This window comes from Periplaneta americana, chromosome 1 (genome assembly GCF_040183065.1).
Source record: "Periplaneta americana isolate PAMFEO1 chromosome 1, P.americana_PAMFEO1_priV1, whole genome shotgun sequence".
NCBI lineage: Eukaryota > Metazoa > Arthropoda > Insecta > Blattodea > Blattidae > Periplaneta > Periplaneta americana.
Window position 1 is genome coordinate 1,649,114 of NC_091117.1, and position 26,989 is coordinate 1,676,102.

At 35.0% G+C, this 26,989-nt stretch overlaps 1 protein-coding gene across 1 annotated transcript in view; it reads right to left on the minus strand.

Moving 5' to 3' along the window:
* Nucleotides 1–26,989, minus strand: part of rsh (radish) — a 370,766-nt gene that overhangs the window by 78,111 nt on the left and 265,666 nt on the right. The window contains exons 5-7 of the mRNA XM_069825057.1: nucleotides 17,142–17,322; nucleotides 8,590–8,734; nucleotides 1,108–1,247 (exon numbers count right to left, since the gene is read on the minus strand). Of these exons, the coding sequence (XP_069681158.1) occupies nucleotides 1,108–1,247; nucleotides 8,590–8,734; nucleotides 17,142–17,322 (466 nt within the window). The remainder of the gene's footprint in view (nucleotides 1–1,107; nucleotides 1,248–8,589; nucleotides 8,735–17,141; nucleotides 17,323–26,989) is intronic.

The window sequence follows — 26,989 nt, forward strand, 5'->3', positions numbered from 1 at the left end:
AATAAATAATTAAGTAAATAACTAAGTGAAGAAATAAGTAAATAAATAAGTAGATAATTAATTAAGTAAATAAATAAATAATAAGTAAATAAATAAATAGATAAATAAATAAGTAAATAAGTAAATAATGTCAACAGCTAAAAGTTTAATAGTTTAAATAAGTAAATAAATAAATAATTAAGCAATTAAGTAAATAAATAAATAAATGAATAAGTAGATAGATAGATAGATAGATAGATAGATAGATAGATGATAGGTAGATAGATAGATAAACAAGTAAGTAAACAAATAAATAAAAAAAATAATTAAGTAAATAAGTAAATAAATACATTAGTAAATAAATAATTAAGTAAATAACTAAGTGAATAAATAACGAAATAAATAAGCAGATAATTAATTAATTAAGTAAATAAATAAATAATAAATAAGTAAATAAATAAATAGATAAATATACAAGTAATTAAATAAATAAGTAAATAAATAGATAATGTCAACAGCTGAATTTAATAGTTTAAATAAGTAAATAAATAAATAAATAAATCAATGATACGTCTTTTCGAATGAAACTAGTGACACTCAGGACGCCCATTTAATCATTTTATCTCTAAAACTACATGATACTGGATGTTTGCGAACATTTTTCTTTCTTTTGGCAAAAGCTGTTTATTTTTAAAAATTCGAAGTATATACTTCCTGTTTGTCCCGGAAAATGGAAGTACCACCGACAGATTTTTTATATAGGTTTTTGTTTAGTATTTAGCCTATTCTTGGCCTAAATGTTTTCTCTGGTGTAGGTATGAATTATTCTTCACTGTCACTGCCTGAATGTGAAGTCATAAGTATTACTTTAAAATATTATTTCTACACTTTTAGGAAAGTTTACCAAGAACAAAGGATTGGTAGAAAACGAACTGGCGATTCCAATTATTTTTGCGCAATAGCAATGAAACTTCCAGTACTTAGGCCTACCAGTGATTGTCACTTGACAAATTTACCAAATACAGATTTATGCAACGAAAATGAGTGGTTTTTTTTTACTTATTTACTAATTTGTGGCCAGTTCTTCACGTACTAACAAAACGGAATATTTAGGAACGTGTGACTCACCTTCTGCGGGTCGTGCTTCTCGTAGGGCAGCTGAGTGGACACGTGGAACATGATCTCGATGCTGCGCCAGTTGGTGTACACGGAGTAGAGGCCCGTGAGGTCGTGCACCGTGTCCAGCCCCCCTTTGTACTTGTCGAAGCCTGCAACAGCAACGTTAAGGAACAAAACCTGACCTCTGTAACATTCACTATTATTGAGACAGACTACAGCGTGTTCATAATGCATACAGTACGTTCGATTTATTTGCAATGTCCGTAGATCTGACCAGGGGCGGCTTTCGAAGAGGGACTGCGGAGCTGCAGCACCCTCAGAAATTTGTGACTCTTGTCTCGTTTTATGTTGTGAAATACATTTATTATACAGTCTCTATTTAGCGGCTCGAATTTTTTTTTTTTAATTTCGCTCTCAATGACTTGCACGCAATCGTTAGTGAAGTCACTTTCTCCGCTGGTGCTGCCAGAGCGAAACCAGAAACAAGGACTATAGGGTGAAGCCACTTCCTCCCCTGGAGCTGCCAGTCTCGTCTCGGATGCTTTGCGCGTTAGTTTTACCCCTCCCCCTGCTATCCCCTCACCATGAATCCAGAGTTTCCAGGAGCTGCAAAATTTGCAGCAGTTTGTCAGTAGCGCGCAGTTTCAAATACATTTTCTTTAATGTTGTGAGTATAACAAGTGCAACAATGTTGCACTGTACAATAATTAGAGTCTATTCAGTTCAGTATCTTACAAATTGAGGAGAAATGTGAAAATAAGTGCCCATCAGTTGAATCTCATAATGGAAAGAGCAGCTAAACAAAATAGCCTGCAAAGCTCGCATATTTTTTGCTAATTTATCCAGTATCCCTGCTTTGTTCTCTCGATCTCCACACAGTCTGTATTAAATTAATGTGTTTGAAAGACAATTCCATCAGCTGGGGCAACAAGATGGAGTTTTAAATAAGAACAGTAAATGTTGTTCTTGAGAAGAAGGAGTCATTGCTAGAATGTTTTCAAACCATAACGGAATCTGAAACATCTAACATGACAATAAATGAGGCAAGCGCCCTGGTGCGTACTCTTGAATATCGTAAATTCAATTTCTGGTTCAGTTATTTTTTTCATTTATTGATGTATCATGTATATATATTATACAACCAACTAAGGTTCAAATCTGCATATAAAAATTAAATTATGGTTTATTTAACGACACTCGCAAATGCAGGGGTTATATCAGCGTCGCCGGTGTGCCGGAATTTTGTCCTGCAGGATTCTTTTAAATGCCAGTAAATCTACTAACATGAGCCTGTCTCATTTAAACACAACTTACAAGATAAGGTGCATGGAACTAATCTTTAAATAAAGTAAGATGCTTGGTTTATTTTTGTATGCAGCCCCCCTTAATTCAATACCCACGAGCCGCCACTGGATCTGACCGTATCACACCTTCACTAAATATGCTGTCCTGGGTCCGTCTCAAAGAGAGAAGAACTATTCACTCTCTCACTTTACTCGTCAATATTCTTCAAACCTCTAACCCTAGCTACCTAGCTTCTCGTTTTCAACATTTGTGCTCATATCACGAAATAGATACTCGCTCACAACACCATATCGCACTCTCCATTCCTAAACACAGAACATCCTTCTACTCTTCATCTTTCACCGTCTCTGTAGCTCATCTCTGGAACTCTCTACCACAACATGTCAGAGACTGTCGGACATTGTCTAGTTTCAAAAATAAATTAAAGTTGCACTTTTTGAATTAGATTCCTTTCAGTTATAAGCCCTTTTCTCTGCGACAGTTTTGTAAAAATATAGGCTATATATTTCTTCTTCCTTCCTTTCTCCTTTTTGTTCTCTTTATCAGTCGATGAATTTATTATCATAGCCTTTTTATTGTGAATTTTATTTAATATTCCTATTTCTTTTCTTTTTTATTATTATTTTATTACATTCCATTTTGTTATATTCTTCCTTACGTTTTCCATATTAACCATTTGTGCTAAATGAGTTGCTTTCACTATATTCCAATGTATTTTACTTCTTTTTTCTATTATGGTATTATTTTCATGTTGTTTAGTGTCGATTTTATTATGCTATTATTATTATTATTATTATTATTATTATTATTATTATTATTATTATTATTATTATTATTTTGTAATATGTTAGTATTCTGTTCTTTAACTTTTTGTTAAATTTTAACTGCTTGTATACTTTGTGACCTGTTATAGTGTAAGAGAAGGCCCTATGGCCTTAACTCTGCCAGTATAAATAAAGAATTATTATTATTATTATTATTATTATTATTATTTAAACATTTTATGAAACAGAGCACTAATAATGTTAAGCTGTTACTAATAATATTAATTTATTAGTTTTACGAAACAGGCCCCAGGTAAAACAAGATTTTTTTCGATAGTGTCGCAGTTAATGTTGGGCTTTGATCGGTAAAAACTCAAAAGATTCTTGCTGCATTGGTCCATGAGCGAAATAGGAGCTATAATTTATTTACAGGCTTGTTTCTGATATGTGTAGCCTAAAGTAACAACGAATAGGTATAATACTTCTTCCCGTAGAGCAGTGTCTTCGTGAGAAAGATGCTATTTGAATATTATTCCACAGTTAATGAATACTGGCAACTAGCCACCACTGCATGAATATGATTAGTTTTGCTGACAATAGAGTACGCCGTAACGTAGGGAACGCAGGTTAACAAAGGCAAGTCTGGAACTGCACGAGCCGCCGCTGCTTCAAGTGTTATGTTTCCATTTGCCCCATACACGCTGACTTGCTTTCAATTATCTGAGCTTGATGCTCAGGTGTTCTCCGCAGAGCAAACAAAGCAGTGGCGCGTGAGCCGTGACTGGAGGGCATCAAGAAACAAGTGACTGTCTTCACACTGCAAATCGAAGGTACACATGCGCAGCCGGTACCCAAATGAGCGTTTAAAGTTTATAGCATATGGATCTGAAGTTCGTAATTAAAAACACAAGAAAAATAAGCTTTCGGCAGCTGAAATGCATTTTTGGAGACATAGGACTAGAGAGCGTTAGAAAAAAAAAAAAATCAAGATGCTTGCAGATCGGGGATTCGGAAGAAGGAATCACACGTCCAAGAACTGACGATGAGGTGCTGAATCACATCTTGTTCCGTTGTCTTTGCTTGAAAAGAAGAATAATTACAATTTGCTTGTCAAAGTCTCTTGATTATCTAACTTATTTTATATTTATTTGTTAAGGGAATTGTATATCCTTCAAATTGAAACTGTCAATTATTTAACTTTTTTCGTATAGATATTTTTCTTTTCTTTTTTCAACTAGTGTTTTTTTCTGAATTTTTACTTAAAATTTTAATCACATTACTTATCTTCTACAGGGACATCATTTTATTTTTACTAACATTTTTAATATTAACCTGTCTATACCTTTAGAGAACCGGAAACACCGCTTGCTCCCCCCTCCAAGACTGGAGTTCGATGATACTGGCGTAAAACACAAATCACTCTACTAGGTACAGGAAGGAAGAAAAGTAGTTCATCCATTTACGTAAACTAGGAAATATCGCGATTTTGAGTTTGATAATTTTCATTAGGTTTTTCTTTAATCAAAGTACAGTACTGTATTACGAATAAGTGTTTTTACTCACGATGTGAGCTATCCATGCGAACGTATTCATTATGCAGTGTATATTATACTGTCTACAGTACATTAGCGTACAATATAGAGAAAGAAGTTAAATTGAAAAATAATCATAATATGAATATTTAAACACAATTTTGAAAATGGTGGCCGTTCATTTCGATACAGGTTTCAGTTCTTTTGTGCATATTATCGCACTATAGGCTATTGCATCTAATTCCAATTGCCAGTTTCGTCCTTCGTACTAGTAACTCATGTTGAAATAATTCTGTACCTACTCTACGTACTGTAAATTCAATCTTCACTTCTGCCCGACCCGAAAATATAAAATTACTCAGACATGCTATCTACTGTCCGTCCAAGTGGTTATGCCGCAGGATTGTAGAAAGGGAGGAAATCACGTGACAGTTAATTACTTAACGAGGCCCTTTTATTTAAGTTAAATTAAACAGCTGTATAATATTACGTAAACTTCCAATTCCTAAGAGAAATTAATGTTTTCAGAAAAGAGCTAAGACAGCCCAGCTATTACAGAGGGGCGAGCAGAAGCAGGTGGGAGAAATCGGGATGCGACGTAGGCAAACGGACAGTACCCGTGCGAAAATATGATTCAATATTGAGAGCTCTTTCGTCACTGGAAAACGCGAACATATTTCTGGAACGTACTATACTCAGTAACTCAGTACTGCTTACTATATGCGGTCTTGGTTCTGTGTGGAGTTGGAACTTCATTAGTAGAAGGGGTGGGAGTGAAGTACATTCAAAAACTCAGGTACAATAAAAATTGAAGTAAAAATAAAATGCTGTCCCTGTAGTATTATATTATGTATCTGGAACTGCACTAAGCACGAACATTTACTCGTTTGGGTGCAAAATGTAGGCCTATATATTTGAAATAAGTACATGGAATTTGTAATTTCAATAAATTGGAATATAACTTACACAAAAAAGTAGATGCACGGAGATTCGAACCTCACGCGTAACAGCACAGGGATCTCTAGCACCAGTCCTTGTCGTGTAAGCTACAAGAGATGCGCGATCAGCAATTTTAAGTACTTTATTTTTTGAAAACTTGACTCATAATTTTATTTCTTAAAATAAATCACATAAATTCCTTTTGTGTGCAATCCAGAAACGGATGTCCGTCTTCTTATCTGGACGCGTATTAAAGGATTTCACGGATGTGTCTCAAGTGAATGACAGCTCAGGTGAATGGACTGTAACATGCAACAAAAACTAAATTGTTGCTAAACGTATTAGAAAGCATGTGTCATATTGATTACATCACTTTTATACAGTGACACCGATTATCGGATCCACGTTTTTATTTTCTGAACTTCATTTTCCGGTTTTAAATGAAACTGCAGTGAAATTGAAAAGAATTTGAAAAACAAAAGACAGCGAGCTTGGTCTGTAGTTGTTGGGGAGAATTCCAGGAAGGCGCTGAGTGGATGGGGTCAAGGGTTGTCAGATATGCATATTGTACAGAAGCTGACCAACGAGGAGCACTCAGGTTGGAGTACAAGAGACCATCTGACTGTACACAGACGCCTCAAGCATCACTTGCTTGTGTCAACACCACCACACTGCTGGCAGAAAAAGATGAACCTATCATCATATTTCCCGCCCTTGCAGATACCAGCAACACTGCAAAACTTGATACAAAACGTAGACAAACCTCATTAACCAAGAGTGCCAACCTCTCAAGTGTGTTATAACTAGACCTGGGATTTTAGGGTAATTGCCTATTTCGTTCCTTACACATTAAATGTAATATACACGTAAGTAGATCTGAGGGGAAAAGACCTTTGGGGAGGCCGAGGTGTAGATGGGAGGATAATATTAAAATGGATTTGAGGGAGGTGGGATATGATGATAGAGAATGGATTAATCTTGCACAGGATAGGGACCGATGGCGGGCTTATGTGAGGGCGGCAATGAACCTCCGGGTTCCTTAAAAGCCAGTAAGTAAGTAAGCGAGTAAGTAAGTAAGTAAATAAGTAAGTAGGTAAGTACGTAAGTAGGTAAGTAAGTAAATAAGTAGGTAAGTAAGTAAATAAGTAAGTAAATAAGTAGATAAGTACGTAAGTAGGTAAGTAAGTAAATAAGTAGGTAAGTAAGTAAATAAGTAAGTAAATAAGTAGATAAGTACGTAAGTAGGTAAGTAAGTAAATAAGTAAGTAGGTAAGTACGTAAGTAGTTAAGTAAGTTTATAAGTAGGTAAGTAAGTAAATTAGGTAAGTAAGTAAATAAGTAAGTAGGTAAGTACGTAAGTAGGTAAGTAAGTAAATAAGTAAGTAGGTAAGTACGTAAGTAGGTAAGAGTAAATAAGTAAGTAGGTAAGTACGTAAGGAGGTAAGGAAGTAAGTAAGTAAATAAGTAAGTAGGTAAGTAAGTAAATAAGTAAGTAAGCAAGTAAGTAAGTAGGTAAACAAGTTAGTAGGTAAGTAAGTAAATAAATAAGTAGGTAAGTAAGTAAGTAAATAAGTAAGTAAGTAAATAAATAAGTAAGTAGGTAAGTACGTAAGTAAATAAGTAAGTAAGTAAGTAGGTAAGTAAGTGAGTAAGTAAGTAGGCAAATAAGTAAATAAGTAAGGAGGTAAGTAAGTAAAAAAGTAAGTAAGTCCGTGGATTCCTGTTGCGATGAAAAATGTTGATCTATATACTGAATCTATAATAGTGAAAGGTAGTTCTATATATTCATAAGCTTATAGTACAGTGAAGTAGATAATAAAAAAAATCTTAAAATATTCTGAGGATGACCCATAAAAGATCGAAACATGTAAACAAGGTACGCTAGAATTTAACACAAGAAAGTCTTATCATACATATTCCGAAGTGATACAGTGTTAAAAGTTGTGTAATCAAGATGTATATAAAATATATTCACGTTTCATGGAAAACCATTAAAGTTGGTACAGTTTTTAGAACCCTAAAATGATAATTTGGGTCTTTATTACCTATTTCATGGTTTCATTGCCTAAAGTGCCTTTTTCCACATATTTTAAAAAAAGAATATGGTTAAAAATTTGTTTAACAATAGAAGACAACACTGCACACTCCTGTCTGCACCGTTAATATGATATCAGATTAACAACAATCAATATTTTAAATTATAATCAGCTGCTTCAAAACTTTTCAATTTATCAAATAACCAGCAGTACTGGCCTGGCTACAACAAGCAGAGTTCACACACATGACCTGGGTGTTCTACGTTGAGACAGTTGCCTGGAGAAAAATCATCAAAGAGTACGCTTATACGACTGAGGCAATCCAAGGCCCACGTGTACATTACAGAAATGATTCCACATCACGTCCCTAGTCCTACACAATACTCACATCGCCAAAGCATTGAATGTCGCATAGATAAAGGCCGCCGGGTTCAATACGAATGATATTACGGATTGCGAAACCCGTGGAAGAAGATCATCGACATGATCTATTGCTGTGACGTACACATGAAGTCAAGCGGATTGAGGTCCGGCGATCGTGCGGGCCATGAACGACGATAATCCATCCGTCACCAAATCATCTGTTCCAATGTTGATTCTCTGACTTTTGAATGAATGTACGTACCAAAACAGCAGACGATCATGCACTCTTGCGCATGGCAAACAGCCACAACACGACAACAAGTTTGTATTGATGCTTATCCTGTACGGACGATACACGCAATCATAGGGATTTCCTGCAATCCTCTGTCACTTTTTCTCTCATTAAAACAGGCATGTCTTCGCTGTAATTAAAAACGCGCATTTATCGAGACATTTTGTATCATATTTTCAAAAATATTTCGTTGGGGTATGGAACTACACAATTCTGAAGTCCTGAACGATGCGAACATATGACATAGCCTGAACACTCACCCTTGAGGCGCACCTTGTCGCCCAGGATCTGCAGGAACTCCTCGAAGAGCGGGCTGTTGTCGTTGTTGTCCAGGATCTCCTCCTCCGTGTACTGGCCTTCCTTCACGTAGATCACGCCCACCTTCAGCTCCGACTTGATGAACACCTGCAACACGGCGCCACCACTCGTGTTAACCCACATGGCTCCACTGTACTGTCTCCAGAAGTGATATGAGCGAGAGAACATTGTACAGAGCGGCAGTCACGAAGCATTGCTCAGTCCGAGCCCCCGAACGACACATCTAATCAAACCAGAGCTGCAAACTGCAGTCCATTTCAACTATTACGCGAGACAAAATCTGTCTCCAAACACTCTTAACTTAAGGGAAGAGGATGGTATTTTTTGGTGAAAAATGAGTAAATTTTCAAAAAACAATTTTTTTCCTTAAAATACTCTGTGATATGTGTAGAATACATTGTATAATATTTTATGGGTATTTGTGCCCTTATCGGTTGTTGAGACGCCATTTTTAAACTTCCTGCGCTATGGATTTTTAAATCACACCGCACTTTGTTTGTTCTTTCCGGAACTTCGTTTTTTTTTTTTTCAAAACCAAATTTTTCTTTAAAATACTCTGTGATGTGTGTGGAATACATTGTATAACATTGTGTGAGTATCTGTGCCCTTATTGGATGTTGAGACGCCATTTTTAAAGTTCCTGCGCTCTGGATTATTAAATCACACCCCTTTGATTGCTGTTTCTGGAGCTTTATTTTTTTTGCTACATAGCCAGGCAAAAATCGATATAATTTTTGAACTATTAAAGATATATGAATGAAATTTAGAATACACATTCTCTAGACTACTAGGAAACTTTTCTCTGTAACGGAATTTCCCTAATTGATTTCATTTTAAAAATAAGTCTCTCTGTTGCAAGAAAGAAAATAAAAAAAATGTTATTAAATTTTAATTGTTTATTTTACAAATGTAGGAACTAATATCAAAATTCTGTTACAGACAGTTTGTAGAGCGTGCTTTTACAAATAAATTATAACATTGTGTTTGAATTTATCTTTAAAAATGGCTTAGATATATCGAGTTTAGTAAAATCCTGCATTGGGTACATTTTTTTTTTTCAAATCTGGCTCCCAAATAATTTATTCAAAATATTTCTATTTTGTTGAGTTGCTATAGCCATCAGCTCTCTACATACAAAAAATTAATATTTTACACCAAATAGAAAAAAAGTTTTAACAATTACCATCCTCTCCCCTTAAGCCTACCTGCCGAAGTGTAGAACAGAGTTTTTTTAAGTAACTGAACTGAATAATTTGTCAGTTTTCTATGTGAAATTCTGTCGATTCCTTAGTCTCCATTATTTTCTTCAGAAAAGTTGGCAATCCTGGTTCTAGGCAATGTAGGCTGTTAGTACGTCTTCGTCTCTGCCCACGGCTGTGGGGTTAGCATGACCGTTCACATATGGTGGGAATAATTCTAATGTAATTGTTTATGGTCATAACTAGAGAAAGATATATCCTGCAGGGTTCGTTTCCGTGTCCTTCGATTCAGAAGTACAAGCAAATACCTTACTATAATAATACCGGACAGCTAGCAGTTTTGCGTGCGAACGACGATGGTGCTGCTACCTACCTGCCGGTGTGGAGATACTCGCGAAGCAAGCTGCAATCAACTGCAATGCATATTGTTGCTGGACTAGTTAATAGTTTTATTAATTAGTACTAGTGTTAAAATGTCAGGGTGTATATGTGCTGTTTATAATTGTGACAATTGCAGCATTACAAATTGCTCCAAATCGTACTTTCGATTTCCGACAGTTCATTATTAGGCCTAATTCCTTCGTCTTTGTGTTGATAAAAAATACAAATTATCTTTTTTATTTAGACCTAATAAATGAATAGAAGTTAAAATGTATTAGATTTTAAGGTTTTATCAACAGTAATCTCACTAGACGTTTTGATTTATCTAGAGAAAATCAAAACTCGAGTGGGATTTAATTGACTATTACAAGATTAGAAGAAAGTATATAAAGATTAGAAGTAACGAAGTACTCCAATACAATAAAATATTAATTGACTTACGAAAATACAACTGTCTTCAAATGTATTATTGTACCATCTGAATATTACAAATATTACGCTAGTGCATGCTAGATGGCAGTAGTGAGCAATGCCTTGTCATCGAGAAGTTCTCGATCTATTATACACGATGGCAATATTACTAGTTAAGAAGGCTTTGTTGATTCAGTTTCATTTTTATTAAAATGCAACATTCCACTTCAATTATCCGAATCCCAGTAATCAACGTCACTTGACAGATGATTTTCAATAAATCTTAATATTAAACAATCTCTGATACGTGACTATCCATAATATCATATAGCAGAAGCTATAACATAACCTAGCTAATATACTGTACACAAGTGTTAGAAAAGTTTTAATTAACGACGATGACATAAAAAATAAACATGAATAATTTTAAAAAGAATAATTATTGAATGTACAATTTTAAAATTTGAATGTGGTTGGTGGTTCAATTGATGTTATATTGGACGTGTGCGTAATAGAAGTGGAACTCGTTGATTTAGGCCTACAGGGTGTATTCAACTTTTCAGGATTTCCGAATGGTGCTCTTCATTTATTTGTAAATCGGATTTCAGAAGATGCATAGGTTTGATCAGTGATTTTTATTAATTCTTGTTCTTGAATGCCAATGCGAGTCATATTTGAAACTGCTGTGCATCGACTGGAGTGGTTTGTAATTTTATATATATATATTTTTTTTTTTGACGTCCAGACCAGCGCAGTTTCAAATGTTGGCAAACAAACAAATGCTAGGGACGCGATAAAATTAAACAAATGCTAGGAACGCGATAAAATTGTGCGATAAGCAGCCATGATTGGTTGAAATACGTCCTTTCGTACCGTTTCATTGGTCAAAAGTAGTGTGACGTAGTAAGAGTGTAATAGTCAAATTAAGTTTTATTGTTGTCCACATGTCTTTCGCACTTTTTAGAAAGGCACTAAGTCAAAATTTGCCATTTTTATTTTTACTGATGAAATAATTAATACTTCCAATACTGATTGGCAGAGAAAGAAACTTAGTCAAACCTCTCCCTGTATCTTTAACATCAAGTTGATGTTTATATACGACACTGGTACACTGGTATTTATTGATGAAAATAAGTTTATTTTGTTCTCCTGAAAAATAGCATATTTTGACTTAGTTCCTTTCTAAAAAGGGCAATTCATAGTATCAATTTTATCTTTGCAGTTGTCAGCAATGCGTATATAAAACATTACTGTAAATTCATTCCTAATACCAGATTGATTTTGTCTCGATAAACCAAAGAAAAAATATGTAACATTTAATTACGGAAAGTAATATGAAGTATGCAGCTTTGATATAAGATGATTTTACATTAAATATTATTCAACATTTCTTAAGTGTTTCATATATAATTCCACATTAGTAACTCACGTTTTAAACAATAGTCCGAATCTCGCTATGTTAATATTTGTATATGTGGACGTAATTCCATCCCGCTCCGCTAGATGTCAGGTCCGCGATATTTCGCACTCACGCCAATGCTGCTAGTATACAGCTGTCCGGTATTATTATAGTGAGGTATTTGGTTCAAGTCCTGCTGGAATAACACCAATGTCTGAGCTTTTTGACAGTAACTTCGGCGTAGTTGTACTGAACTTTCAGTGAAATCATATTATGCTCATATCCTAGACCTAACTTAGCCAATGTAAAGCATATCAATAATAAAACCTTGTAAAAACGAATACCGCAGTAGCATTCTATCTCATCAAACCTCTCAGAAGTATTCTACAGGGAAAATTGTGGCGTACAGAGCAAATGGTGCATTTCCTGAGATGGCAGCTCCTTGCACGCCTCTGCCCAGCCTAGCAGAATGGCCCTTAATATCCTGCAGTCGTTCCTCGTGGGAGGTGCTGAATTAGTCATTATGGGAAGAACTGATTTGGGTATAAAAACGAAAGAGGAGTGCCAACAGGTTCCGCAACTTGCCACCTGTGGCTCTGCCATCATCAGGCACGACGTCGCCGGTGTCCAACAGGTGGCAGTAATGTGCAGCCTGCCATCTGGTGGACGGGATGCTGGCAATAAAAATCGATAGACGCGGGCGCATCGGGAGGTCGCACGTGCGGGGCGGTTTGTTGACCCCTCGTCGTCATAGCGCCTTGCAAATAAACAGCTGAACGTGATCCGTTCTCAATTTGAGATTTACTTTCAGTTCCTGCAACGTTGTGTGACTTGCAGGAGATGAACTCTTCTATTCCTGTGTTCGTATGAGCAGGAAGTAGATTGGAGCTGAATAGTCGGTAGTAGGTTAGTAGGTTATTTTACGACGCTATATCAACATCTAGGTTATTTAGCGTCTGAATGAGATGAAGGTGATAATGCCGGTGAAATGAGTCCGGGGTCCAGCACCGAAAGTTACCCAGCATTTGCTTATATTGAGTTAAGGGGAAAACCCCGGAAAAAAATCTCAACCAGGTAACTTGCCCCCACCGGGAATCGAACCCGGGCCACGTGGTTTCGCGGCCAGACGCGCTGACCGTTACTCCACAGGTGTGGACAAAACCGATATATCTAAACCGTTTTTAAAGATAGATTCAAACAGTTTTTTGCAATGTATTTGCAAAAGAATATTCTACAGGGACATCACTTTATTTTTACTTTCATTTTTATTGTACCTTCGTTTCTGAATGTACTTGACTCCCACCCCTTTCACTAATGTCCTTGCTAACGTCAGCCACACAAACTTACGGCCGCTGTTGCTAGAAGTGAAGTAAACAGTACAGAGTACAGTGTGTTTAAAAAATATGTTGCATTTTCTATAGAAGAAAGAGCTTACATTATTGAAGTTTATTTTCACACAGGTATGGTGTGTAGCATAACTGAATTTATCTGTGTGGACTGAGTACAAGTGAAGATTAGAGTTACCGAAAGTACGATACCCTATAATATGGTACGGTACTTAACAGCATTATTTAAACAAGAGTTTTGTTTTACTGTTTGTAGGTATGAAGAACGATGATGGAAACTGGAATTACGATACAACCGAATGTGAAGAACAGTCTTTTTCCTGATTATATCATTATGGAATATTTTCATAGAAATGTTATTAATCTGGTAGATAAATTTAGAGCAACATTGTGTACAGAAGGGAAGAAAAGTGTAAGATGGCCAACAAAGATGACAGAAGATGCTAGAGAAAGGATGCAGCGAAGTCGTAATCAGTCGGTCAAGAAGTTAGCTGTAGAAATTTGGATTTCTTACGGAAGTGCTCACAAAATTCTCAGGAATAAATTAGGTTAGTAATATGCTGAATAAAGTAGATATTACACAATGAATATAATCGCCTGAAGAGTTGAATTTGTGAAAAAAAATTGTTACTACTCTGTTTTTTGATAAAATACCGTAAAAGTGATGATCAAACTGAAAATCGTAATACTATATTTCCCTGTAACATAAATGGATACACTACTTTTCTCTCCTCCTATAGCTAGTAAAATGATTTGTTTACATATTGCACTAGCAACTCCAAACTCCTGTAATGGAAGGGGGGTAACAGTGTTTCCGAATATAGCCAGGTTAATGTTAAAAATGTTGGTAAAAATAAAGTGATGTCCCTGTACAAACTGTCTGTAACAGAATTTTGATATTAGTCCCTACGTTTGTAAAATAAACAATTAAAATTTAATAACAATTTTCTGATTTCCTTTCTTGCTGATTACCTGGTTGGTTTTTCCCCCCGAGATTTTCCCCAACCGTAAGACGAATGTCAGGTGATCTATGGCGAATCCTCTACCTGATCTAGCCAAATAGGCTACCAGCTCGCTATCACCATTCCTATCGATGCTAAGTAACTCAAAAGTTGATACAGCGTCGTAAATTAACCAAGCAAAAAACTACAGAGGCTATTGATAACGATAAAATGATAATTGTATTCTTTCTATTTCAGGTTAGTTTTGAAACTACAAAGGCTATTGATAACGATAAAATGATAATTGTATTCTTTCTATTTCAGGTTAGTTTTGAAACTACAAATGCTATTGATAACGATAAAATGATAATTGTATTCTTTCTATTTCAGGTTAGTTTTGAAACTACAAAGGCTATTGATAACGATAAAATGATAATTGTATTCTTTCTATTTCAGGTTAGTTTTGAAACTACAAAGGCTATTGATAACGATAAAATGATAATTGTATTCTTTCTATTTCAGGTTAGTTTTGAAACTACAAAGGCTATTGATAACGATAAAATGATAATTGTATTCTTTCTATTTCAGGTTAGTTTTGAAACTACAAAGGCTATTGATAACGATAAAATGATAATTGTATTCTTTCTATTTCAGGTTAGTTTTGAAACTACAAAGGCTATTGATAACAATAAAATGATAATTGTATTCTTTCTATTTCAGGTTAGTTTTGAAACTACAAAGGCTATTGATAACGATAAAATGATAATTGTATTCTTTCTATTTCAGGTTAGTTTTGAAACTACAAAGGCTATTGATAACGATAAAATGATAATTGTATTCTTTCTATTTCAGGTTAGTTTTGAAACTACAAAGGCTATTGATAACGATAAAATGATAATTGTATTCTTTCTATTTCAGGTTAGTTTTGAAACTACAAAGGCTATTGATAACGATAAAATGATAATTGTATTCTTTCTATTTCAGGTTAGTTTTGAAACTACAAATGCTATTGATAACGATAAAATGATAATTGTATTCTTTCTATTTCAGGTTAGTTTTGAAACTACAAAGGCTATTGATAACGATAAAATGATAATTGTATTCTTTCTATTTCAGGTTAGTTTTGAAACTACAAATGCTATTGATAACGATAAAATGATAATTGTATTCTTTCTATTTCAGGTTAGTTTTGAAACTACAAATGCTATTGATAACGATAAAATGATAATTGTATTCTTTCTATTTCAGGTTAGTTTTGAAACTACAAATGCTATTGATAACGATAAAATGATAATTGTATTCTTTCTATTTCAGGTTAGTTTTGAAACTACAAAGGCTATTGATAACGATAAAATGATAATTGTATTCTTTCTATTTCAGGTTAGTTTTGAAACTACAAAGGCTATTGATAACGATAAAATGATAATTGTATTCTTTCTATTTCAGGTTAGTTTTGAAACTACAAAGGCTATTGATAACGATAAAATGATAATTGTATTCTTTCTATTTCAGGTTAGTTTTGAAACTACAAATGCTATTGATAACGATAAAATGATAATTGTATTCTTTCTATTTCAGGTTAGTTTTGAAACTACAAAGGCTATTGATAACAATAAAATGATAATTGTATTCTTTCTATTTCAGGTTAGTTTTGAAACTACAAAGGCTATTGATAACGATAAAATGATAATTGTATTCTTTCTATTTCAGGTTAGTTTTGAAACTACAAAGGCTATTGATAACGATAAAATGATAATTGTATTCTTTCTATTTCAGGTTAGTTTTGAAACTACAAAGGCTATTGATAACGATAAAATGATAATTGTATTCTTTCTATTTCAGGTTAGTTTTGAAACTACAAAGGCTATTGATAACGATAAAATGATAATTGTATTCTTTCTATTTCAGGTTAGTTTTGAAACTACAAAGGCTATTGATAACGATAAAATGATAATTGTATTCTTTCTATTTCAGGTTAGTTTTGAAACTACAAAGGCTATTGATAACGATAAAATGATAATTGTATTCTTTCTATTTCAGGTTAGTTTTGAAACTACAAATGCTATTGATAACGATAAAATGATAATTGTATTCTTTCTATTTCAGGTTAGTTTTGAAACTACAAAGGCTATTGATAACAATAAAATGATAATTGTATTCTTTCTATTTCAGGTTAGTTTTGAAACTACAAAGGCTATTGATAACGATAAAATGATAATTGTATTCTTTCTATTTCAGGTTAGTTTTGAAACTACAAAGGCTATTGATAACGATAAAATGATAATTGTATTCTTTCTATTTCAGGTTAGTTTTGAAACTACAAATGCTATTGATAACGATAAAATGATAATTGTATTCTTTCTATTTCAGGTTAGTTTTGAAACTACAAAGGCTATTGATAACGATAAAATGATAATTGTATTCTTTCTATTTCAGGTTAGTTTTGAAACTACAAAGGCTATTGATAACGATAAAATGATAATTGTATTCTTTCTATTTCAGGTTAGTTTTGAAACTACAAATGCTATTGATAACGATAAAATGATAATTGTATTCTTTCTATTTCAGGTTAGTTTTGAAACTACAAAGGCTATTGATAACAATAAAATGATAATTGTATTCTTTCTATTTCAGGTTAGTTTTGAAACTACAAAGGCTATTGATAACGATAAAATGATAATTGTATTCTTTCTATTTCAGGTTAGTTTTGAAACTACAAAGGCTATTGATAACGATAAAATGATAATTGTATTCTTTCTGTTTCAGGCACAGGCTGTTCTCCACGTAACGTCCTACCCGTGGCGCGCTGCTGCTCACCTGGTCTAGCTTGAGCAACTCCTCGGGGGTGTCTGGCAGCTGGCCCAGGGTGAGCGGCGGGTTGATGTTCACCTCCTTCCCGAGAGAGCGCACCACCTCCTCCCGGTTGTAGCGGTCGGCGAACACGCAGGACGCGGGGATCAGCCCGTGCACCGTGTAGCTGATGGCTCGCACCAGGATTCTGCGAACCAGTTCCATTGTCAGAAGTGAACATTCTGGGCACATCCAACTCTCGCAGAAACGTCGTTTCAGTTTTTGCTAGAGTGGGGGCAAAATTTTTTAGGGAAGATCTCATAGGGTATATCGCAGAGGTGTACTCCCTTCCTATTCACATGGAATCAACTGTTTTCATACCGTAAACTCGGGTTATCTTGACCATAAAGGGAAAGGTTGTAAATGGAATGGCATTGTTAACCTCTTCAGTCCCGAATTTATATTTAAAAAAAAATTGAAAAAAAAAATCGGCCACATAATCATTCAGGGGTTCCAAAAATCAAGTCTTCACAGAAAATCAAATTTTGGAGAAATTTTGACTCTTGGTGCCCCCAAATTTTAAATTCTAATTTATAATTCCGGTATAGAAATGTTGAAAAAGTGATACTCTTTAGTTCTATCAAATTTAATTTTTCAAAATTTTCAAAAGTATCGAAAACACTGTAAAAAAATTAAAAGAGAATTATGTATAGTAGCCTATACTGTACAACAGGACTGAAGAGGCTAAGCAGATGGCGTTCAATTATACATTTTTGCCAGCCCCGATAGACTGACTGTATTAATAGACTCAATAAAGATCTAGAATCCATTTCATCTTGCTCTCAACAATTTGGAATTAACTTAAATGCAGATAAATCACAGGCTATCTTATTTGCTAATAAAAGATTAATCCCCGATATTAATAAGCTGAACCTTCCTCCTGTGGCTGAATAAAGCGATAATTCCATTCAGTTCAGCTGTAAAAAACCTGGGAGTTCATTTTGAATCTAGCCTTACCTGGGACACGCATATCAAACACACGTGCAAGAAAGTATTTTCCATCCTTAACTCATTAAAAAGATTGCACCACTATCAACTAAATTAAAGAAGACGTTTGTACAGACTCTTATTATTCCATTATTGTGACGCTTTATTCAGTGATCTCAGGGTGGATTTATCCCAGAAACTGCAATAGCACGCGTGCCGATAAAGGCAATGACGTATTTGCTATGACGTAATACCGGAACGCTTGCTATCATGTTTACCGCTTCTACGCGCCACGTAACAAGAAATGAAATGCAGGACAGAAGGTAACGTATAATTTATTTCCAATCTTTAACGATTTTGTATCACTTTTGTAATATCACATAAAACAGCTCTGTGGCTCAGAGAAACTATATTAACAAAATAAAGGAACATTTGTAACATAACCTGCAAGGACGTCCATTTCTCCTTACTCAATTATTTTATACGCATTTTCACTCTTATGTTTCTGTAATTCATTTCATTTGTTATTTTATTATTTTAATAAAACACTATATTGTATTTTATTGTACTTTGACTATCTACAGCGATGTTCATGTTCATGATGATAAAGATTGATTGATTGACTGACATGTTGAACACAACGCCACCGAGGACAGTTTTCGAGATACCGATGATACGAATAATTTGCGTCCGTCATTTAATAATGTATTGTGAAAAAAGTGGAATATGAATGAAAAAATAAATAAATAAACAAATAAGTAAATAAATAAATAAATAAATAAGTAAATAAATAAATAAATAAATAAATGAATAAATAAGTAAATGAATAAATAAATAAACAAATAAGTAAATAAATAAATAAGTAAATGAATTAATGAATAAATAAATAAGTAAATGAATAAATAAATAAGTAAATGAATAAATAAATAAATAAATAAGTAAATGAATAAATAAATAAATAAATAAACAAATAAGTAAATGAATAAATAAATAAACAAGTAAATGAATAAATAAATAAACAAATAAGTAAATGAATAAATAAATAAATAAATAAACAAATAAGTAAATGAACAAATAATTAAATGAATAAATAAATAAACAAATAAGTAAATAAATAAACAAATAAATAAATAAATAAACAAATAAGGACATGAATAAATAAGTAAACAAATAAGTAAATGAATAAATAAATAAATAATTAAATGAATAAATAAATAAAGAAATAAGTAAGTAAATAAATAAATAAATGAATAAATAAACAAATAAGTAAGTAAACAAATAAATAAATATATATATAAATAGACAAATAAATAAATAAATAAATAAATAAGTAAATAAATAAAGAAACAAATAAGTAAATGAATAAATAAATAATAATGAAATAAACAAATAAATAAATAAACAAACTAATAAAAATAAGTAAATAGATACATCAATAAATAAATAAGTGAATGAATAAAGGATAATATAGGCAGACTAAATCAAAGTGTAATTAAATATATGAATGGGCGAATATACGATTGAAGGTATGGCTAATTCAAATAAGTAAGGAATAAATAAATATAAGTAAGGAATAAATAAATGAATAAGTGAAATAATAATAATGGTGTGGTACGAACCGCTGTTTACCAGCACTGCTTGGAATGGCAGCAGACCAGTGCATGGACCTCGCTATTGTGAACCTCAAGGGGACAAGGAGGGGATGGAAGACATATTTTCTTATTTCTTTGAATACATTAAGGCAACAAATGATATACTATAAATGATATGTAAATACTTCATTTGTACCAGACTTAAAAAAAGTCGAGACGACGGGTGGTTTCACATACAACCACCGTAGGTGGTCGAGTGCTGTGCTGCACAATCAGGCCAAGCTGTTTGTTTAGCCGGCGTGTCTCAGAAATAGGAAGCAACTGACGCGGCGGCTCGTACAACGAATTGAATCCTGCCCTACCTTCAACACTGACGTACAAATTTAATTGTTGTATACCGGGTGCGACAATTAAACTGGGGAAACATTTTGAGGTAGGGAACCTGGGGTTTGCGAAGCCAGATCAAGGTGGTCGAGTTGGATCGGCACTGTGCACTACCAGACCATCTCGTATCTCCCACCTTGCCGTCTGAGCGCCCACAGGTTAGTACAAAGAGTTTTCCTGAGTTGTTGGGGGACATACTCTTTGCTCTCCGTGAGAAGGAGTGGCTGCAGCACGACGGAGCACCGCCTCACTTCAGTGTAGACGTCCGCAACCATATGGATGATGCTTTTCCTGGTCGGTGGATTGGAAGTGTAGGTCCTATTCTAACCCTGCGAGGTCATCTGACATGAATCCGCTTGTAATGTCCTTGTTTATAAGAACTCATCGGACACGGATATGAAAATAGTTGTGAGGATTGTAGCGCCTATGATGTGATTCGTCTGGGATATTTGAAAGACGCGGCAGAATCTCGTATGCCATGTCATGCTTGCATTGACGTTGGTGACCGTTATTTTGAACAATCGTTGTGAGGTGCACTGTTAACTCAGGTTTGTAAATGATATGAAAATGTAAATAGGCATAATAAGTGTATATGTAAATAATATAAAAACAGCCAGCGATAGCGATATACATGTTTAAGTTAAAACCTCCTTAAGTTCCCTATCTCAAAATGTTCTGCAGAGCATCCCCTATTTCCTGGGCAATTTTTGTACGCTTTTAATGAATCACCCTGTATACTAAACGATTGCGAAAGGGACAACGAGCCCATTAAAGATATTGAAGTCACGTGCTTTACGATGACTGGCGGTCAGTACACTTTGGCTCATTGGCGCCCTGTATTTGTGGTGGTTGTCCAAGTACGACGGTGACCTGGTTGAATCCGATGCTCACAGGTGGGCCATACTGCTTCAGCCCCTGATAGAGCCAGGTTCGTCCGCACACTAGTGTCGGCCTGGGAAGTGAACTCAGTATAGCGCTGGCGTTCTGTAACTGAGGTTGCGGGTTCGATTCCGGGCCAGATTTATTGCATTTAAGTGTGCTTAAATGCGACAGGCTCATGTCAGTAGATTTACCGGCATGTAAAAGAACTCCTGCGGGACAAAATTCCGGCACATCGGCAACGCTGATATAACCTCGGTAGTTGCGAGCGTCGTTAAATAAACCATAATTTAATTTAATTTTCAGCACACTTAAGCCCCAGGGTCCGGAGCTCTAGGCCTTGCTGTATCAGCATCAGAAATCTATTTTTAACTACTACCGACGGTAGATGGAATGAAGGGAACGGGAGCATCCCGAGAAAAGCCATCTGCAGTATCCATCACACCAGGCCGGGGATCGAATCCGGGCGGTCTGGATGGCCCGCACGAAGATATTCGCAGACACGTGCTGCTCGTCTTTTTTGATTGTTTGGCCCGGCCGGCCGGCATCGATCCGCGCGGAGGGTCGCTATTAGCCGGCGCTGCGTTTGTAAACATGTGCGAAGTGCTGCCTACGTCGACGGCGAATTAAAAATATAGAGGGGCTGTCTGCTGGCGTGGACAAAAAGGAAATGAAGAAAAAGGAAACAAGAATACGTGAGAAAGAGAGGGGAAACCGGGAGGAAAGTAAAGAGAAAATATGGTAAAAGCAAGCAAAGAAAGAAATATATCAGAGAGAGATAGACAAAAAGAAAGATTAGGGAGAGAAAAAAGAGAGATAAAAGAAAATAGGTGAGCTCAGAGAGAGACATATCTGATAGAGAAAAATAGAAATCACAGGGAGGAGATATCAGAGAGAGAATACGGGAAATCAGAGAGAAAATATGTGAGAGAGAAAAACAGAAATCAGGGGGAGAAGAGAGATGTCAGAGAGAGAATACGGGAGATCAGAGAGAAAAATAACACAGAGAGAATCAGAAATCAGGGGGAGAAGAGAGATATCAGAGTGAGAATATGGGAGATCAGAGAGAAAAATATGTGAGGGAGAAAAACAGAAATCAGAGGAAGAAGAGGGATATCAGAGAGAGAATACGGGAGATCAGAGAGAAAAATATGTGAGAGAGAAAAAAAGAAATCAGAGCGAAGAAGAGAGATATCAGGGAGAGAATAGGGAGATCAGAGAGAAAATATGCGAGAGAGAAAAACAGAAATCAGGGCGGAGAAGAGAGATATCAGAGGGAGAATACGGGAGATCAGACACAAAAATATGTGAGAGAGAAAAGAAGAAATCAGGGGGAGAAGAGAGATATCAGGGAGAGAATACGGGAGATCAAAGAGAAAATATGCGAGAGAGAAAAACAGAAATCAGGGGGAGAAGAGAGATATCAGAGAGAGAATACGGGAGATCAGAGACAAAAATATGTGAGAGAGAAAAAAAGAAATCAGGGGGAGAAGAGAGATATCAGGGAGAGAATACGGGAGATCAAAGAGAAAATATGCGAGAGAGAAAAACAAAAATCAGGGGGAGAAGAGAGATATCAGAGAGAGAATACGGGAGATCAGAGAGAAAAAAGAAGAGAAAGAAAGGGTGGAATGAAATAAAGGAGGGAAACATGGCGGAGGTGCAGAGGGGTGAATCATTATCCACAATTACAGACCGAAGTCCAGGACGGCTGATAGTAAATTTGTTCAGGTAGGAAGTGTTACTTGGTAAGTAATATTATTGTGTCCAGTTCATAATTATTTTTACATTAATACAGTTCTTCGCTTGATCTTTGTTGTGTTTTTTCAGTATAGTCTTAACTGCTATAGTCGCGTCGCTGTTATTTCCGGCGTGACTCCTCCTCTTTGCTTACATCTTAGAAAGTGAAGGCCCTATAAAGTCTAGGTAGGTAGCATCGTTCGCCATTTTTGTTCTTTCGTTGCCGAGCTACCATACGAGGGATCTATTTGCCACACCGTTAAACATTATCATGTCGTAGCTCCTATGATGATAAATCAAACGCACTGTAATTCAGCAAATAATTGAGCGGCAAATAACGTCCACGTGTGCTTTCTGCGAACGCCAACGAAAGAGCCAAGATGGCGGGCGATTATATTAAGTATTTATCGAGCCTTAAGAAATGAATAACGTCTTCATCAGCGAATCACAAGACGCACACGTTTAAATGTAGCCGACCTGCAACGCGATTGGCTGCCGGAAATTAGAGCGACGGGACTATATAATCAGTTATGTACTATCTTGCTTAGAGATGTTCGCTTCTGTCAGAGCATCACAGACTTCTTTGAGTTGCACCAAAGTAATGACCTTATGTAAGTCACAGTTATTTCAAAGTCACTGATTAGTAACGTGTGTCACCGTTACTTGAAGTGAAGCTCTGTTGTGCAGATTAGGCCTGCACTATTCTCACGGCAATGCAGGTCAGGGCTATCGCCAAGTAGTGTACCTGTTACAATTTACTGTATGTTAGATGACCGTAGTGCTGTACCGGAAGTAGTGGTGACTGTATGCCGGAAGTAGTTGTGTGGGTGGGTGGATTCGCCTCGCCTGGATCGATAGTCGCCGGTGCTGCCTCCTGAAGGATCCATCTCGCGGGCGGACGGGTGTGTGGGTGCTGGCGGGGGTTCCCGGGCCCAAGGATCCGGGTTCATTACCGGCACGTCCTCTATCGTGTCTTCTAGTAATCGCTATTAAGGACGCTGTATCGACTACTGGTTATTTAGTGTCCACGGAATGGGATAGCGAGATGAGGCTGAGGACGCCCTTCAGTTTAGAGAAAGAGAAGCACAACAGGGGTTCGAGGGCAAACCTCCGAGAAGGAGTTCCGACTGTTACCACTAGGCCGCGGATCGTGCACTGCTGTACGGGTTAATCTGATCTTATAGTGAGGATCACGGAACAGCAGTTCCGAAAAGGCTAATTTGGCGGTCTCTGCAGTGTTGCCAACTAATACCGGATATCACCCAAGAGAGTAAAATGTAAAATCGCAATGATATGTACAATAATAATAATAATAATAATAATACTGATAGTAATACTAATAGTAACAATAATAATAATAGTAATAATAATATTAATAGTAATAATAATAGTAATAATAATATTAATAGTAGTACTAATAGTAATAATAATAATATTAATAATAATAATGATAGTGATACTAATAGTAATAATAATAATAATAATATTAATAGTAATACTAATAGTAATAATAATAGTAATAATAATAATAATATTAATAGTAGTACTAATAGTAATAATATTAATAGTAATAATAATAACAATAATAATAATAATAATAATAATAATAATAGTAATGATAATAGGTACATTAAATCCAGACGTTTGAGATGGGCAGGGCATGTAGCACGTATGGGCGAATCCAGAAATACATATAGAGTGTTAGTTGGGAGACCGGAGGGAAAAAGACCTTTGGGGAGGCCGAGACGTAGATGGGAGGATAATATTAAAATGGATTTGAAGGAGGTGGGATATGATGATAGAGAATGGATTAATCTTGCTCAGAATAGAGACCAATGGCGAGCTTATGTGAGGGCGGCAATGAACCTTCGGGTTCCTTAAAAGCCATTTGTAAGTAAGTAAGTAATGATCATAGTAATAATAATATTAATAGTAGTACTAATAGTAATAATATTAATAGTAATAATAATAATAATAATAGTAATAATAATAGTAATAATATTAATAGTAGTACTAATAATAATATTAATAATAATAATAATAATAATATTATTATTATTATTACTATTATTATTATTATAATTAGTATTAGTAACGATGTCTTGTTTATTCACCACATCCCATATTTATGTTGGAAGGTGTTTTCTAAATGGTACAGTGTAATTTGTGAAAGAGTACGCCTATATTTTCCTCCTGGACCTCTCGCACATGTTGGTTTTTATTATTATTTTTTTATTATTGGGTTATTTTACGACGCTCTATCAACATCTCAGGTTATTTAGCGTCTGAATGATATGACGGTGATAATGCTGATGAAATGAGTCCGGGGTCCAGCACCGAAAGTTACCCAGTATTTACTCGTATTGGGTTGAGGGAAAACTCCGGAAAAAACCTCAACCAGGTAACTTGCCCCGACCGGGATTCGAACCCGGGCCACCCGGTTTCGCGGCCAGACGCGCTGACCATTACTCCACAGGTGTGGACCTTTTTGTTTTGGTAATTAGTAGATTAGTATGATCTAATATTGAAATGTATTTTGTCCGACAACATGAAATTCATTGCTTTGGCTAAACAGTTTACGATTCACGAGATCTAACCTAAAACGTATTTTGTTTGATCACGTGAAATGATTAGTACTAACTCCGAAAACCGAATGCCACTTTGAAATGTATGCTTAAGAATACTAACTCCTAATAATTTTGCTATTCTATTTATAGTTCCTGTCTCGGTGCGCATAATTCCTTCTTCCCATCTCCTTTCTTCAGTTCATTACACTTATGAGTTATATATTCCTGAAGCGTGGCCTACTCTGAATGACACAGCTTTCTTTCTTGGAGGAGTCGCTGCCATGATATTTTCTCTCTTTGACATTGTTGTAATAAAAGTCTAAACACGAGAGAAATTAATTAAAATGTGAAATGGAATTTCTATGGATCACCCAACGGCATGCATCACACCGTATGATACACTTAGGCCCAATTGTATAAAACTCCCTGACTAAAGATCAACTTTGATCGAAGATCGAAAAGTGAACAGAGTTCAGACACTTCTTCTATTGTATAAAACTTTTCTGCGATCAAATTACCTTGGTTCAAATGCAATCTAAGTTCACGTGAAAAGGATTTGGCAACATCGCATAAACAGGTGAAATACGTGATGCGCGGACCATGTTACACAGGTTTGTTCAGTGTTGCCAATATAGTGACTTTAACTCTTTTTCAACAATTTCTTTTAACTTTTATATTGCATAAATAGGGATTTAGGGACCTTTTTAGCATCCAATAGTGACAAAATTTAATCTTTCTTTGTTGATAATGAGAAATCTAGCGACTTTACAACTACTTTTTGGCGACTTTCCGTATTACACTCTGTTGGAGACACTGGTTTTTTGTGCTATGTAAATAATGGCGGACAATAAGAAGGTTGACTGTTCTCCAAGTTGTTATCATGTTATGGTGTTTGATACTGCTAAACATAATAAAGCTTTATAAAACGACATTTTCCTTTAGTAATACAGTTAATTGAACATTTATGAATGTACCTGTCATATCCATTAATAATTAATGGTTGTTATATACATAATATAATTATAGGGTATGTTATTTAATACTGCTGAACACGATAGAGCCTTATAAAATATAAGAATGTTTGTGTATTAAGGCAAGAAATTGAAAGAAATATATATATATATATATATATATATATATATATATATATATATAAATGTACCTAACATATCTATTAAAATTAATAATAATGGATATTTTATTTGCACAATCTGTCACTCGTATATTTCAAACAGAAACGAAATAACTGAACTTGGATCATCTAACTTAATCGGAGAAATTTCTTCAGTCAAAGTTGACTTTAGTTTGAGACAAATTAATCTCAGATTAGACTTTATACAACACAAAATTCCAAGTTCAGCTGAAACAAGGATCAATTTAACCTCTGATCTAAGATTAAATGGTTTATACAATCGGGTCTTATCTGACTATAATGTTGAATTGTAACCATAACACAAAACATAATATCTATACTAATAATAAATCTGTAGCCGAAATTTTTCTGGTAATTTTCGATTTTCCAAAAAAATTGGTCATAACATATATAATTAACCACCCTGAAACCGAAAATTGCATTTTTGAAATTTTTGTTTGTATGTCTGTCTGGATGTTTGTTACCTTTTCACGCGATAATGGCTGAACGGATTTATATGAAAATTGGAATATAAATTAAGTTCGTCGTAACTTAGATTTTAGGCTATATGGCATTCAAAATACTTTAATTAAA